The sequence below is a fragment of the Rosa chinensis genome, chromosome 6 (assembly GCF_002994745.2).
Source record: "Rosa chinensis cultivar Old Blush chromosome 6, RchiOBHm-V2, whole genome shotgun sequence".
Classification (NCBI taxonomy): domain Eukaryota; kingdom Viridiplantae; phylum Streptophyta; class Magnoliopsida; order Rosales; family Rosaceae; genus Rosa; species Rosa chinensis.
In genome coordinates, this window is record NC_037093.1 from 48,272,502 (window position 1) to 48,285,150 (window position 12,649).

At 39.3% G+C, this 12,649-nt stretch overlaps 1 protein-coding gene across 1 annotated transcript; it reads left to right on the plus strand.

Moving 5' to 3' along the window:
• The first annotated feature begins 3,818 nt into the window (after nucleotides 1–3,818).
• On the plus strand, nucleotides 3,819–4,868 carry LOC112171471. The gene is made up of 4 exons (XM_024308652.1): nucleotides 3,819–4,043; nucleotides 4,125–4,249; nucleotides 4,355–4,629; nucleotides 4,672–4,868. The coding sequence occupies exons 1-4, from the start codon at nucleotides 3,819–3,821 to the stop codon at nucleotides 4,866–4,868; spliced, it is 822 nt and encodes a 273-aa protein (XP_024164420.1).
• Nucleotides 4,869–12,649: the final 7,781 nt, after the last annotated feature.

A 12,649-nucleotide genomic window follows, 5' to 3' on the forward strand; every position in this document is an offset into this window, starting at 1 on the left:
GAAGAACAAGAAATAAAATTGAAGGTTTCTTGATGTTCATGGGAATTTGTGTAGGAATCTCAAAGATATGAAGGATATAACTGCTAGCTTCTTTGAGAGTTTATTTTCCTTCCAGGTGTGCAGGATTCAAGGTTTGTTATTCCTTATCTTTTCCCTAGTTTGGAGAACAGTGATATTCAGTGGATGAATAGAGAAATCACAGGTCTTGAGATAAAGTCTGCTCTATTCAATATTGGGGCCCTTAAAGCAACTGGTTTTGATGGCTTCCCTGCTATGTTCTATCAGAAATACTAATATATGTGCTCTGATGAGGTTATTGAAATGGTGATACAAGCTTTCAACACTGGAAAAGTTCTTGTAGGTCTCAATCACACCCTTTGTAATACCCCAGAAATTCGTTATTATTCTCTGAAGATTTTCTGAAATTATTTCAGTGGTTGTTGGTATGAGTACGTAATTCGAGGATGAAGTGAAGTATTTCGGATGAATACTTACTCGAAAAGTTTCATTTTCGAGGGGTCAAAGGGTTGACATTTTATTCATTGGGTTTCTCCAAAAACTTCCTTTACAAAAGTTGTAGTGCGCATCATTATGAGTTCGTAGACATGTGGAGCGCGGAAATTGGAGTTCATATGAGAAAGTTATGATTAGCGGAAAAACCTACTATTTTCGAAAATTTACTATAAATAGGGATTTTCAGAAAAAGGAAATCACTTTCCTTTTTTGTCAGTTTCCAGAAATTTTCGGAAGCTCTGTTCTCCCTCTTCTTTTCACTCGACCCCACCCTAACCCGTGGATCCGACCTAGCTTTTCCACCTATCTCCGGTGACCTTCGGCTCTGAAACCAACACAAACCTCTTCGCCTCCTCATCCCGGTCCTCCCTACGGTGGTTGCTCACGACGATTTGCATCGTGCACGGCGGATCGAAGCAGCAAAGTTAGGATAGATTGGACTCGACTGGAAATCCCAACTCCAGCGACGGCAAGGCCTCAAACTAGGCTTGTTCTTTTTAGTTGATACAACCCAGTTGATATTGATCAACAGAGCTCTGATACCATGTTGGTATATTTTTGATAGTTGCTTCTACTTGTATTTGAACAAAATATAATAGAAACCACAACTTTGTTGATTTGATTAATTTGCAGTAGCAAATGAAGCATGAACAGATCAACTTAACCATCAAACTTGTGTACTTGAGTTTCTGAACTTGTTCATTTCTTTTACATCAACTATTTCTTTTACAAGATTAACCTACAAAATATCTAAGATGAAAGCATATTAAACTAGATTAAAAGTACTTTAGATACAAAATATCTAGCTTAAATTTAAGTGGAGCAAACAGTATTGCAAGTGGCTGTAAAATATCTTTCACCGTAGCTAAGACTTTCACCACAACAAGTTTTGCTACAGCGAACGGACTTGACCTTTAGCGAACAGACTTAGTTATTCCACGAACTATTATTCACGAACACTACTTCTCAGCGAACTTGCTTCCTCATTTTCCTCGCAGTGATCTCATCTCGTGAACGCACTTTAGCGAACATTTACAGTGATCTCACTTCGCAAACGCACTTTAGCAAACATTAGCAGATGGAGCCGGAAAACATTAATTCTAACAGAACTGTGAAGTGTATAGGGTCCTTTGCGACATGGAGAAAGAAAAGCATACTAAAGAAAGGAAGCATGGAACGTGTATTGCGACAATTGTGAGTCGAAATGCCATTTACACAATTGGAGATGGTAGATGTACATCATCATTGGAGTACAATCTCGGACAAGTCGTGGACGGAGATAAATGCAAGTTGCACATAATCAGCCGGCGACTATTAGCAACAACTGCGGGTGATGCAGATAAAGGTGACAGTTTGAAAAGGCATGTCAAAGCAAGAGCAAAGAAAAGTTACAATCTCTTTGTGATAAAAAAAAAATAGCAATGAATATTTGAAGGAGAAAAAGAGAAAGGATGAAAAATTTGGAGCTAATGTGAATGTATTCGGATATGTGCATAGTTATCCTATGATGTACTCTTCAGATACGAGATCTTGTCAACGATTACCTGTTGGGGCACTCAAGGGAAGTGGCAGTGGATGCGTATATGCAGGCGTTTACATCTCCATGTGTCAAACTGATAGAGATACTGCAACAAAGGAATACTACGAGATTCTTCAAAAGGGTGGGGCCTTAGTTGCATGTGTTGACCCTTATTATGGGGGTCATCTTAAAGCGGCTAAGATTTCCAATAAGAAGAAAAGGGATGTACAGATTGAAAGCAAAAGTCATGTATTGAAAATCATTGGAAGCCATTATGATGTACTGGAACGCCTATTGGGCCAGTTGTATTTCATCATAAGCAAAAATCTCGGCTATAATCTTTCAATTGAAGATTGGGTCAAAGATAAGATGATTGAAAGGTTTCAACAAAGATTCAGTATGACTATCCTCGCAGTAGATTGGATACCTGATGTTACTATAGTAAGAGTTTTGTCTTTTGGTGAGCCTTACAATGGTGAGTTGCTAGATAGTGAAGAACTATATGATGATGGTGTTGGTTCTCTGGCCTTTTTTAAGCCTACTGCCACCAATATCGATGACTTGGCAAACATGCTCGTTGACTATGACTTCTGAGCCCATGCGTAGACTAGAAACAGATTTGTCCTTTGAATTATCCATTTTCCAAAATTTATGTTTAACGAAGATCCTTTCATGTGAATTTTGGGGGAGAGTCTCCTCTTGTTGTTATAGTTTTGATAGTTGCTTCTACTTTGTATTTGAACAAAATATAATCGAAACCACAACTTTGTTGATTTGATTAATTTGCAGTAGCAAATGAAGCATGAACATATCAACTTAACCATCAAACTTGTGTACTTGAGTTTCTGAACTTGTTCATTTCTTTTACATCAACTATTTCTTTTACAAGATTAACCTACAAAATATCTAAGATGAAAGCATATTAAACTAGATTAAAAGTACTTTAGATACAAAATATCTAGCTTAAATTTGAGTGGAGCAAAAGTAATGCAAGTGGCTATAAAATATCTTTCACCGCAACAAGTTTCGCGACAGCGATGGACTCAACCTTTAGCGAACAGACTTAGTTATTCCGCGAACTATTATTCGCGAACTCACTTATGACTTTTCCCTACGGTGACTTCATTCTCGCGAACGCACTTTAGCGAACATTCACAGCAAACTCACTTCGCGAACGCATTTTAGGGAATATTCGTAGATGGAGCATGAAAGCATTAATTCTAACAGCTCTGGTATTGTTATTGATCTTAAATGATCTATGGTATTGATAATATGATATGCCTATTGTTCTTGGCCAACAATTAGTGGGTCTGAAGCTCTGGAGGTGACTGATAAGTTTGTTGAGATATGTTTGAAGTGGTTAGAAGTTCTTGTTAGTCAAGGTCTGTTTTTGTTAAGTCAAATAAACTCCTATGTTTCAGGAGAGTTAGAGAGTTAGTCGAGTTTGTTTTAATTAGACCGAGTCCTTAGTTGGTTTACCACAATCTCAGGGTTGTTGAGATGTGGTTATGCTTTTGAATTCCATGTACGTGTAATGTCTATTTAAGCCAGTTTGTTTGTTATTCAATTATGAGAATCATTCAATCATTGTTGAGTCTACTTTGAGCTTCTGTGAGTTTTGATTCTTCAACATTTGGTATCAAAGCTCCGAAAGGGGCCTGAAACTGAAAGGAGAGAAACACTGTGAGTGTAGAAAGAGAGTTTGAGAGAGAAAGTGTCCAACGAAGGGCAAAATTTGTTGAGTATCCCCAAGTTTGATGGAGATTATGAGTATTGGAGCTTGCTCATGGAGAATCTCTTAAGGTCCAAGGAGTACTGGAACCTAATAGAGACGGGATACAGAGAACCTGCTGAAGGAGAAGCTGTGACTGCGGGTCAGAGAAAAGTTCTTAATGATATGAAGCTAAAGGATTTGAAGGTGAGAAACTACCTGCTTCAGTCCATTGACAAGAGCATACTAAAGACCTTGCAACAGAAGGAAACATCCAAGCATATATGGGATTGTATGAAGGTCAGATACCAGGGAAATGCTTGGGTTCAGAGAGCACAACTTTAGATCCTTCATAGGGACTTTGAAGTTTTGGAGATGAAGTTGGGAGAAACAGTAGCTGACTACTTTGGCAGGGTCATGACTATGGCCAATGAGATGAGGAATTATGGAGAAGACATGCCGGATGTAAAGATAGTTGAGAAGATTTTGAGAACGCTCACGGAGAGGTTCAACTATATAGTTTGCTCGATAGAATAGTCTAAGGACATTAATAGACTCTCTGTTGATGAACTACGAAGCTCTTTGTTAGTACATGAACAAAATTTTCGAAGGGATGGAGGGGATGAGCAAGCACTTAAAGTCACATATGAAGCTGGCAACCGAGGAAGAGGACAAGGAGCTATGAGACGAAATGGTGCAGCAAGAGGAAGAGGCAGAGGTAGAGCCTTCAACAAGGAAATGATCGAGTGCTTCAAATGCCATCAATTAGGGCATTTCCAGCACGATTGTCCTAAATGGGAGAAAGCAACCAACTATGCCGAGCTAGATGAAGAAGAAGAATTGCTTCTAATGGCCTACGTTGAAAACAACAATGCAAGTAGAGAAGGTGTGTGATTTCTTGACTCTAGTTGTAGTAATCATATGACAGAGAATAAGCAATGGTTTGCTGAGTTAGATGAGAGCTATAGACACTCGGTTAAACTTGGAAATAACATGAGAATGCCTGTAATGGGAAAGGGAAGTGTGAAATTGCAAATTGGAGATGTGAAGCAAGTGGTGTCCGATGTGTATTATATCCCTGATCTGACAAACAATCTATTCAGCAGGGGCGGAACTAGAATTTAAACTTTGGGGGGGGGGGGGGGGGGGGGGGGGGGGGAGGGGGGGGTGGGGTCCAAGTAACCGTGTTAAATCTAATATTCTAATTGAATTTCCAAAAATATAATTTTTTTTGTTTCTATAATCTTATTAATTATGGAAGACATTTTCATTTTCAAAATTAATGAAATTGAATCAAAAACCTAGAAATGTTAACGAATCAGAAATAGTAATTTCAATGTTTAAATATGATACTTTTCCCTAATAATCATAGTTTTTCTATGAAACCTTATATTTCTAAGTAATAAATCCATAACTATTTATTATAAATTGGTAATGCAGATTAATTACTGTTAAATTTTGTTGGAAGACCAATCAAATTCAATAACAAATTGACCAAAACGTGTTCATTATTATGTGCTAACAGAGTGATGTGCCTATTAGTTATAGAAATAGGGGGGTCCAAGCGATCGAATCAATGCACAGTTGTATAGATTTGTAAGCCATATCAGTTGATTATGCAATTATGGGAGGGGTCCGGACCCCCTCGGGCCTGACTATGGTTCCGCCCTTGCTATTCAGCATTGGACAATTACAGGATAAGCTAGCTATCTTGATCCGAGATGGAGCTTACAAGTTTTATCATAAGAGACGAGGCCTTATCATGGAAACAAAGATGACAGCTAATCGCATGTTTGTGGTGCTTGCCCTCGTAGCAACCCAACAGCCTGCCTGCCTCAATGCCACAACTGATGACATCATGGAGCTGTGGCACCAAAGATTTGGTCATCTGAGCTATAAAAATCTTCGAACCTTGCAATATAAGAAACTAGTAGATGGACTGCCTAAACTCAAAACTGCTAGCAAGGTGTGCTCAAGCTGGATGGTTGGCAAACAACACCGTGATGCTATTCCAAGGAAGAGTCGGTGGAGAGCTACAGAAAGACTTCAACTTGTACATGCTGACCTGTGTGGCCCAATAACACCTATTTCAAATGGTGGAAAAAGGTACATGATGAGTCTTATTGATGATCATAGTAGGAAAATTTGGGCCTATTTTCTTACTGAAAAATGTGAAGCATTTCTTTTGTTCAAAGTTTTCAAGAGTATGGTTGAAAAGGAGCTAGGGTGTTATATTCGTTGTCTTAGAACAAATAAAGGTGGTGAATTCACCTCAAACGAATTCAATGAGTTTTGTGCAAGTTAGGGCATCAAGAGACAGCTTACAACTAACTGCCTATACACCCCAGCAAGACGGAGTAGCAGAGCGAAAGAACTGTACTATCATGAACATGGTGAGATGTTTGTTAACAGAGAAGAAGATGCCCAAGGATTTTTGACCAGAGGCAGTGAGGTGGTCCGTGCACAACTTGAATCGAAGTCCTACTGTAGCTGTGAAGGAGAAGACTCCTAAAGAGTGTTGGAGTGGCTTGAGACCTAATGTTGATTACTTTAGGGTCTTTGGTTGTATTTTTCATGTGCATATTCCGGTTGCTAGGAGAACAAAACTTGAAGACAAGAGTTTTAAGGCTGTGTTACTCGGAGTCAGCGAAGAGTCGAAGGCCTATAGATCGACTCTTCGACCCCATTACGGAACGAGTAGTGACTAGTAGAGATGTTGTATTTGAGGAAAACAAAAGTTGGGACTGGGGAAGAAACGAGAAGAAGTAAAGCTTGATGTATTGACATGGGGAGATGATGAGGAAGTCGAAAATGATAGTGGGGCAGATGAGACATAAGAAGATGAAGTGGATGGTAGCAGTGAGGAAGTAGTAAACACTAGAAGATTATCGGATGGATCTGCTTCAAGCTCATAAGAAGAACCAGTCTGAGAAGAAAGGATCAGAAGAACTCCAGTTTGGATGGTGGATTATGAAAGCGGGGAGGGACTCTCAGAGGAAGAAAATGTGGAGCATTTAATTGAAGACCTTGAAAACTTAGCTTTATTCATCTCTAATGCAGATCCTACTAGCTATGAGGAAGCAGCTAAGAGTGCCAAATGGAGGAAAGCAATGGACCTGCAGATAGAGTTTATAGTCAAGAATGATACATGGAAACTTATGGCTCTACCTACAGGGGCAAAGAAAATTGGTGTGAAGTGGGTGTTTAAGACAAAGTTCAATGAAAGGGGAGAGCTTGATAAATGTAAAGCGCGCCTAGTAGCTAAAGGTTATGCTCAAGAACACGGCATTTACTACAATGAAGTTTATGCTCCTGTGGCTCGGTGGGATACGATAAGAATGGTGATAGCTTTGGCTGCTCAAAAGGGTTGGACCGTGTTTCAACTTGATGTCAAAAGCGCGTTTTTGCATGGTGAATTGAGTGAGGCACTGCAATCGACTAATGAAGAAGGTTACCTAAGAGAAGAATGCTTGTGAGGTCTTTGTTGGGTGTAATTGGGGCTCTCTGTTGAGAGGGGACGACTGAGGGTTTGAGAGGAGTGAGATTACCTAAGAGATGGTGCCCTAAGAGATTTTACTTTGAGAGGAATGCTTGTGAGGTCTTTGGCTGTTGAGAGAGGTTGAGAGAAGTGAGATTACCTAGAGTACTTGGTTTATGATTGTAACCTTCTTCATTGTTGTTGCAGTCCTGGTTTAGGATTGATGAGGCACTGCAATCTTGGTACACAAACCATTCTTCAAAGGCTTTATTGTTGTTCTACATTGCTACCATTTCTTTTTCTGCATCTTTTCTTGCATTGTTATCAAACAATTCATCATAAAATGTGGCTCTATGTGACTTCACAATCCTTGGGCTTTTGTTTGGGCAATTAAATTTGAAACCTTTTGATTGTTCACAATAGCCAATGAAATAACCACTTACAGATTGAGAATCAAGCTTTCCATCTGCCACATTATGGACTCTCACTTCTACATTACAGCCCCACACATGGAAATGATTTAAACTAGGCTTGTAACCACACCATAATTCAAAAGGAATTTTCAGCACAACCTTGCTTGGAGTTCTATTGCAAATATAATTTGCTGTTTTCAAAGCTTCTCCCCACAGAAATTTTGGTAGTGCAGACCTTACAATCATGCTTCTCACCATGCTAATCAAGGTTCTATTCCTCCTTTCTGATACTCCATTATGTTGTGGGTTATATGGAGTAGTGTATTGAGCCACTATTCCAGATTCCTGCAAGTGCAATGCAAAATGACCCTTGTGTTGTCCTTGTTCTGTATACCTGCCAAAGTATTCACCTCCCTTATCTAATCTAATACACTTAATTGATTTTCCAGTTTGTTTTTCAACCTCAGCCTTATAGATTTTGAAAATTTTCAAAGCTTGTGACTTTACTGAAATTAAGTAAATGTAACAAAATCTTGAAAAATCATCAATGAAAGTGATGAAATAACAATTCCCACATATTGTACTAACTGGAAAAGGACCACAAATATTTGTGTGAATTAAATCAAGCATTTGTTCACTTCTCTTTGAACCTGTTTTCCTAGCATTTGTCATCTTGCCTTTGAAGCAATCAATACATGTTTCAAAATCTGTAAAGTCCAAGGCAGGTAAAATACCTTGTTTCACAAGTTCTTGCAATCGTTGTTTTGAGATATGACCTAATCTTCTATGCCACATGAAAGATGATGCATCACAAAATTTTCTTTTTGAACCTGATTTGCTTAAAAGAAAATTTTTCTTGCTGTCATCAGTTTCAGCCTAAATATTTTCACAATTTGCACACCAATAACAATTTACCAAAACAGCATCTCCAAAACAATTTGAACCATGATAGAAATTCATAACTTTATTATTACTTGAAAAGCTGAAACCATTGTTTGCTACAAATTGAGAACCAGAAATTAAGTTCCTACTAATACTTGGAATACAGTACACATTGTTCAATACTAATACATAATTATTCCTAAACTTGAGTTTGACAATCCCTACAGCCTTCACAACCATTCTTTGGCCATTTCCAGTACACACCCTTGTCTCATTCCTTCTTGGGATTGAAATCTCTGACAATCCCTGTAATGAATTGACAATATGAATAGGGGAACCAGTGTCAAACCACCAAGAGTTGTCATTTACAAAAGCATTTGACTCAGAATTAAAAATAGACTTTGAAAGAAAACTAACTTTCTTTTTCAGCCAAGCTTTGAAACCTTCACAATCTTTCTTAAAGTGACCAAGTTTCTTGCAAAAGAAACACTTAATGCCACCTGCAGGTTTGTTTTTCATTTTATCACGATCAGATTTCATAATGGATTTAGAGGTGCTTACAGTGGTTCCAGGTTTGAAGTTCTTGCTATTGCCAAATTTCTTCTTGTACTTGATTTTGGACATGAGATTTACAGCCACTTCTTGTCCTTCTTGCTTATGTATTTCATATTCAATTAACCTCCACACATAGTGAGATCAACTCATTGATGCTCCATTTTTCCTTCTGAGTCTTGTACAAGGTCTTGAGTTGAGAGTATTTGTCACGCCCCTGATTTTTCACACATGAAAATCGATATATATAACCCCATAATTATATATGCGTGAACGTTCAGTCATCAATACAAAATACCTGAAATCTTTTTCCCTTAACTTACACACATATTGATGCCCTGAACCCTCAAAGTTAATATACACTTGCTCCAAAGAGTTATATATTACACAAGCTTACGAATTAAATTGTCAACAACAAGATAAAACGTAAATGTTCCTCAGAGCTCACTACAACGGAAGTCCAAATAACGGTAAAGTTACAAAATTGGCATCCTACCGTAAAGCTGCAAAGGCACTACCTCAGCTTCAGCCACGATTACCCTGACCTGCAGGATTAACCCCTACACCGTTTGAATGGTGTACCGGGTTGCCACACAACAAACCCGGTAAGCTTTTGCAAGCCCGTATGAGTAACTCAAAACCACACATGCACAACTCGCCTAACGAGGAAACCCATCAACTCGTAAAAAGAAACACACACCATGTTTTCCCAAAACAGTACATTCTTTTCCCAAAAGAAACAATAAAGGTCACACCGTGACCAAATCATATAAATTGAAACTCTGACAATTAAATATGAAAAACAAGTCCTCCCAGGTCATTTAAAAGAAAGAATCCCCGAAACTCCCTTTTAAAACACATTCCCAAATCAACACAAGTCACCCCGTGATAAAATCATAATAATTGAAACTCTGACAATTAAATATGATAAACAAGTCCTCCTAGGACATTTAAAAGAAAGAATCCCCGAAACTCCCTTTTAAAACACATTCCCAAATCAGCACAAGTCACCCCGTGACAAAATCATAATAATTGAAACTCTGACAATTAAATATGATAAACAAGTCCTCCCAGGACATTTAAAAGAAAGAATCCCCGAAACTCCCTTTTAAAACATGTACTCATGAGCATCAGATAGCTCCCCGCTACCCCCCATGATGTACTATGGCAACAAACTAGAGCTCTAACTGATCGTATCCACAAACCCGGCCAAAGGCGTGAAGTCCCGATATATATGCCTTAAGTTACTCCCAGCAACCCCAAATCCTCAGACCTCCCCGGTCGTCAAATCAAAACCTTTCAAAATGGTCACTCAGAACCCAAAAGTTACTCAACTCACACAAAAGGAGATGTCACCCCGTGACCTCCAATCATCAGACCTCCCCGGTCGTCAGATCAAAACCTTAAATCAAACCAAAAGGAGAAATCACAACCTGTGACTCTCACATCCTCAGACCACCGGTCGTCGGATCAAAACGTTAAATCAAACTGAAAGGAGAAATCACAACCTGTGACTCTCAGATCTTCCGACCCCCGGTCGTTAGATCAAAACATTCAAATCACATCAAAGCAACTCACACCAAATCTTGACACTTTTCAAAACAATAGAAATTCCCAATTCCCACAAAATGTTTCCCGAAAAGTCAAGCCCCCAAACAATAGAATGAAACCCATCAATACCTATTGCTTCAATTCACTCATCAACCCACAAGAATATACATATTCCACGTAAATATATATATAAGTGGTCATTCACTCAGGAAGGCCACTAATACCAACTATAGTTTGCAGTTAACTAAATAACTCTCAAAACAATAAGGTCAACCCGTTCGTGAATGAACTTCGTGAGATTACTCACCTCGAAATCCCGCTGCGTCTTCAATAAAGCACCAAGCTGCAATCCACAAAATAACCGTCCAGAAAACTTCGTCAAGTACCTAATCACATACAGTTCCAACTTAGTGATGATTCACATTTGATTTAAGTTCGAAACCCCTGTTTTGAACTAAAATCCCCAAAGTGGCGCCAATCGAGGCAAAACCACATCCGAGACCTCCCAAAGTCTCCGGAATACGTCCACGATCGATGTGACCAAACCACAAGTCGATCAGACGCTCAAATCCTCACGGATAGAATAAATCGATCGGTATGAAACTGCAAAAATCATAACAATTCCAAACGAACTCCAAAACTTGCATATTATATATCGAAACGCTCGTATCAACGAGTAGAACATATATAATACCAAAAACAGTTCCTTAAGTGGCCGGAACGCCGCCACAGACGGTGGCGCACCGCCGCCGACCAAAACTCAATATTTCACAAAACTCCCAACATCAAAAAGCTTCATCTAAGCATGCTTGTGAACTTTCCTAACTAGCTCGAAGTCAGAAAACAAGCGTAAAGGGCCAAAAACTACCTCACAAGCCGTGAACAGTAATCCAATCCGAGTTGATCAAAGTTTCACGTGAATCGATCCAAACAACCACCAAGGATCGATCAAGGAGGCTGCTCTGAACTCAACCAAGAAGACTCGAAGCCTCGTCGACGTTAGAACAAGGATTTCCGACCGGGTCTGAAATAGTCCAACTGCGCTGCCACCACCGAGAATCGGTGCTAGAGGACACCACAGGGATGACCAGACGAAGGAGACGAACTGATCTGGAAAGTTTCGTCGCCGGAGACCGCCGCAGTTCGCCGGAAAAGTCGGGTCAGGTCAGCCGGATAATTTCGATTCTGAAGGTGCAGCCGAGAGAGAAGAGAGAGAAAGGAATGGTTTCCGGAAAAGGAAACAAATGAAAATAGTAAGTTTCTCCTTCGGGAAACTTCTATTTATATCAAAATGGAAATTCCTTCCAATGGCCATAATTTTCTCATACGAACTCCGATTTCCGCGTTTCACATGTCCACGAACTCGTATCGACGCACTCTACAACTTTTATGAAGAATGTTTTTGGAGAATCCCAACGAATAAAAAGTCAACCTTTGTGCCACCCCTAAAGTCACACTTTCCGAATAGAAATTCGTCCGAAACACTTCCGCTCCATCCACGAGCCACGAAACCGTCCAATAAACATAAAATTAATTCTGGAAAATCCTCGGAAAATAAATACGAATTTCCGGGGCATCACAGTATTCATTTGGGAGTGAGTCCAGAATCATGTACACAAGGAATGAATCATCAATTGCCATATTCAGTGCTCTCAGTCTTGCAGCAATATCAAAACCTTTCATTATGTACTCTCTCACACTAGTCTTTCCATTGTATTTCATCCTTGCAAGAGACCTCACCAAATTCTGCACTTCAGCCTTATCAGAAATTTTAAACTTCTCTGCAATGGAATTAAAGAACTCTTTGGCCAATTCTGAATCAGGTATACTGCCCTTTACATTCTCATGCATGCTTTTCTTGATCATGATCAATGCCATCTTATTATGCTTGAACCATTTGTCATGTTTCTCCCTTGCATCTCTGCTAGAACTCTCAGTTAATGCAGCTGGTGGATCTTCCTTCAATACATGGTCATAATCCAAAATTCCCAGATTCAGTTCTATGTCACCTTTCCATTTCTTAAAGTTTG

What these genes read in the sequence shown, in the direction of transcription:
- LOC112171471 (XM_024308652.1), top strand. Translation starts at nt 3,819, where the DNA reads ATGGAGAATCTCTTAAGGTCCAAGGAGTACTGGAACCTAATAGAGACG. An exon ending in TTGAGAACGCTCACGGAGAG is followed by an intron (nt 4,250 to 4,354) that starts GTTCAACTATAT and finishes AAATTTTCGAAG; the next exon opens with GGATGGAGGGGATGAGCAAG. An exon ending in CAACAATGCAAGTAGAGAAG is followed by an intron (nt 4,630 to 4,671) that starts GTGTGTGATTTC and finishes ATCATATGACAG; the next exon opens with AGAATAAGCAATGGTTTGCT.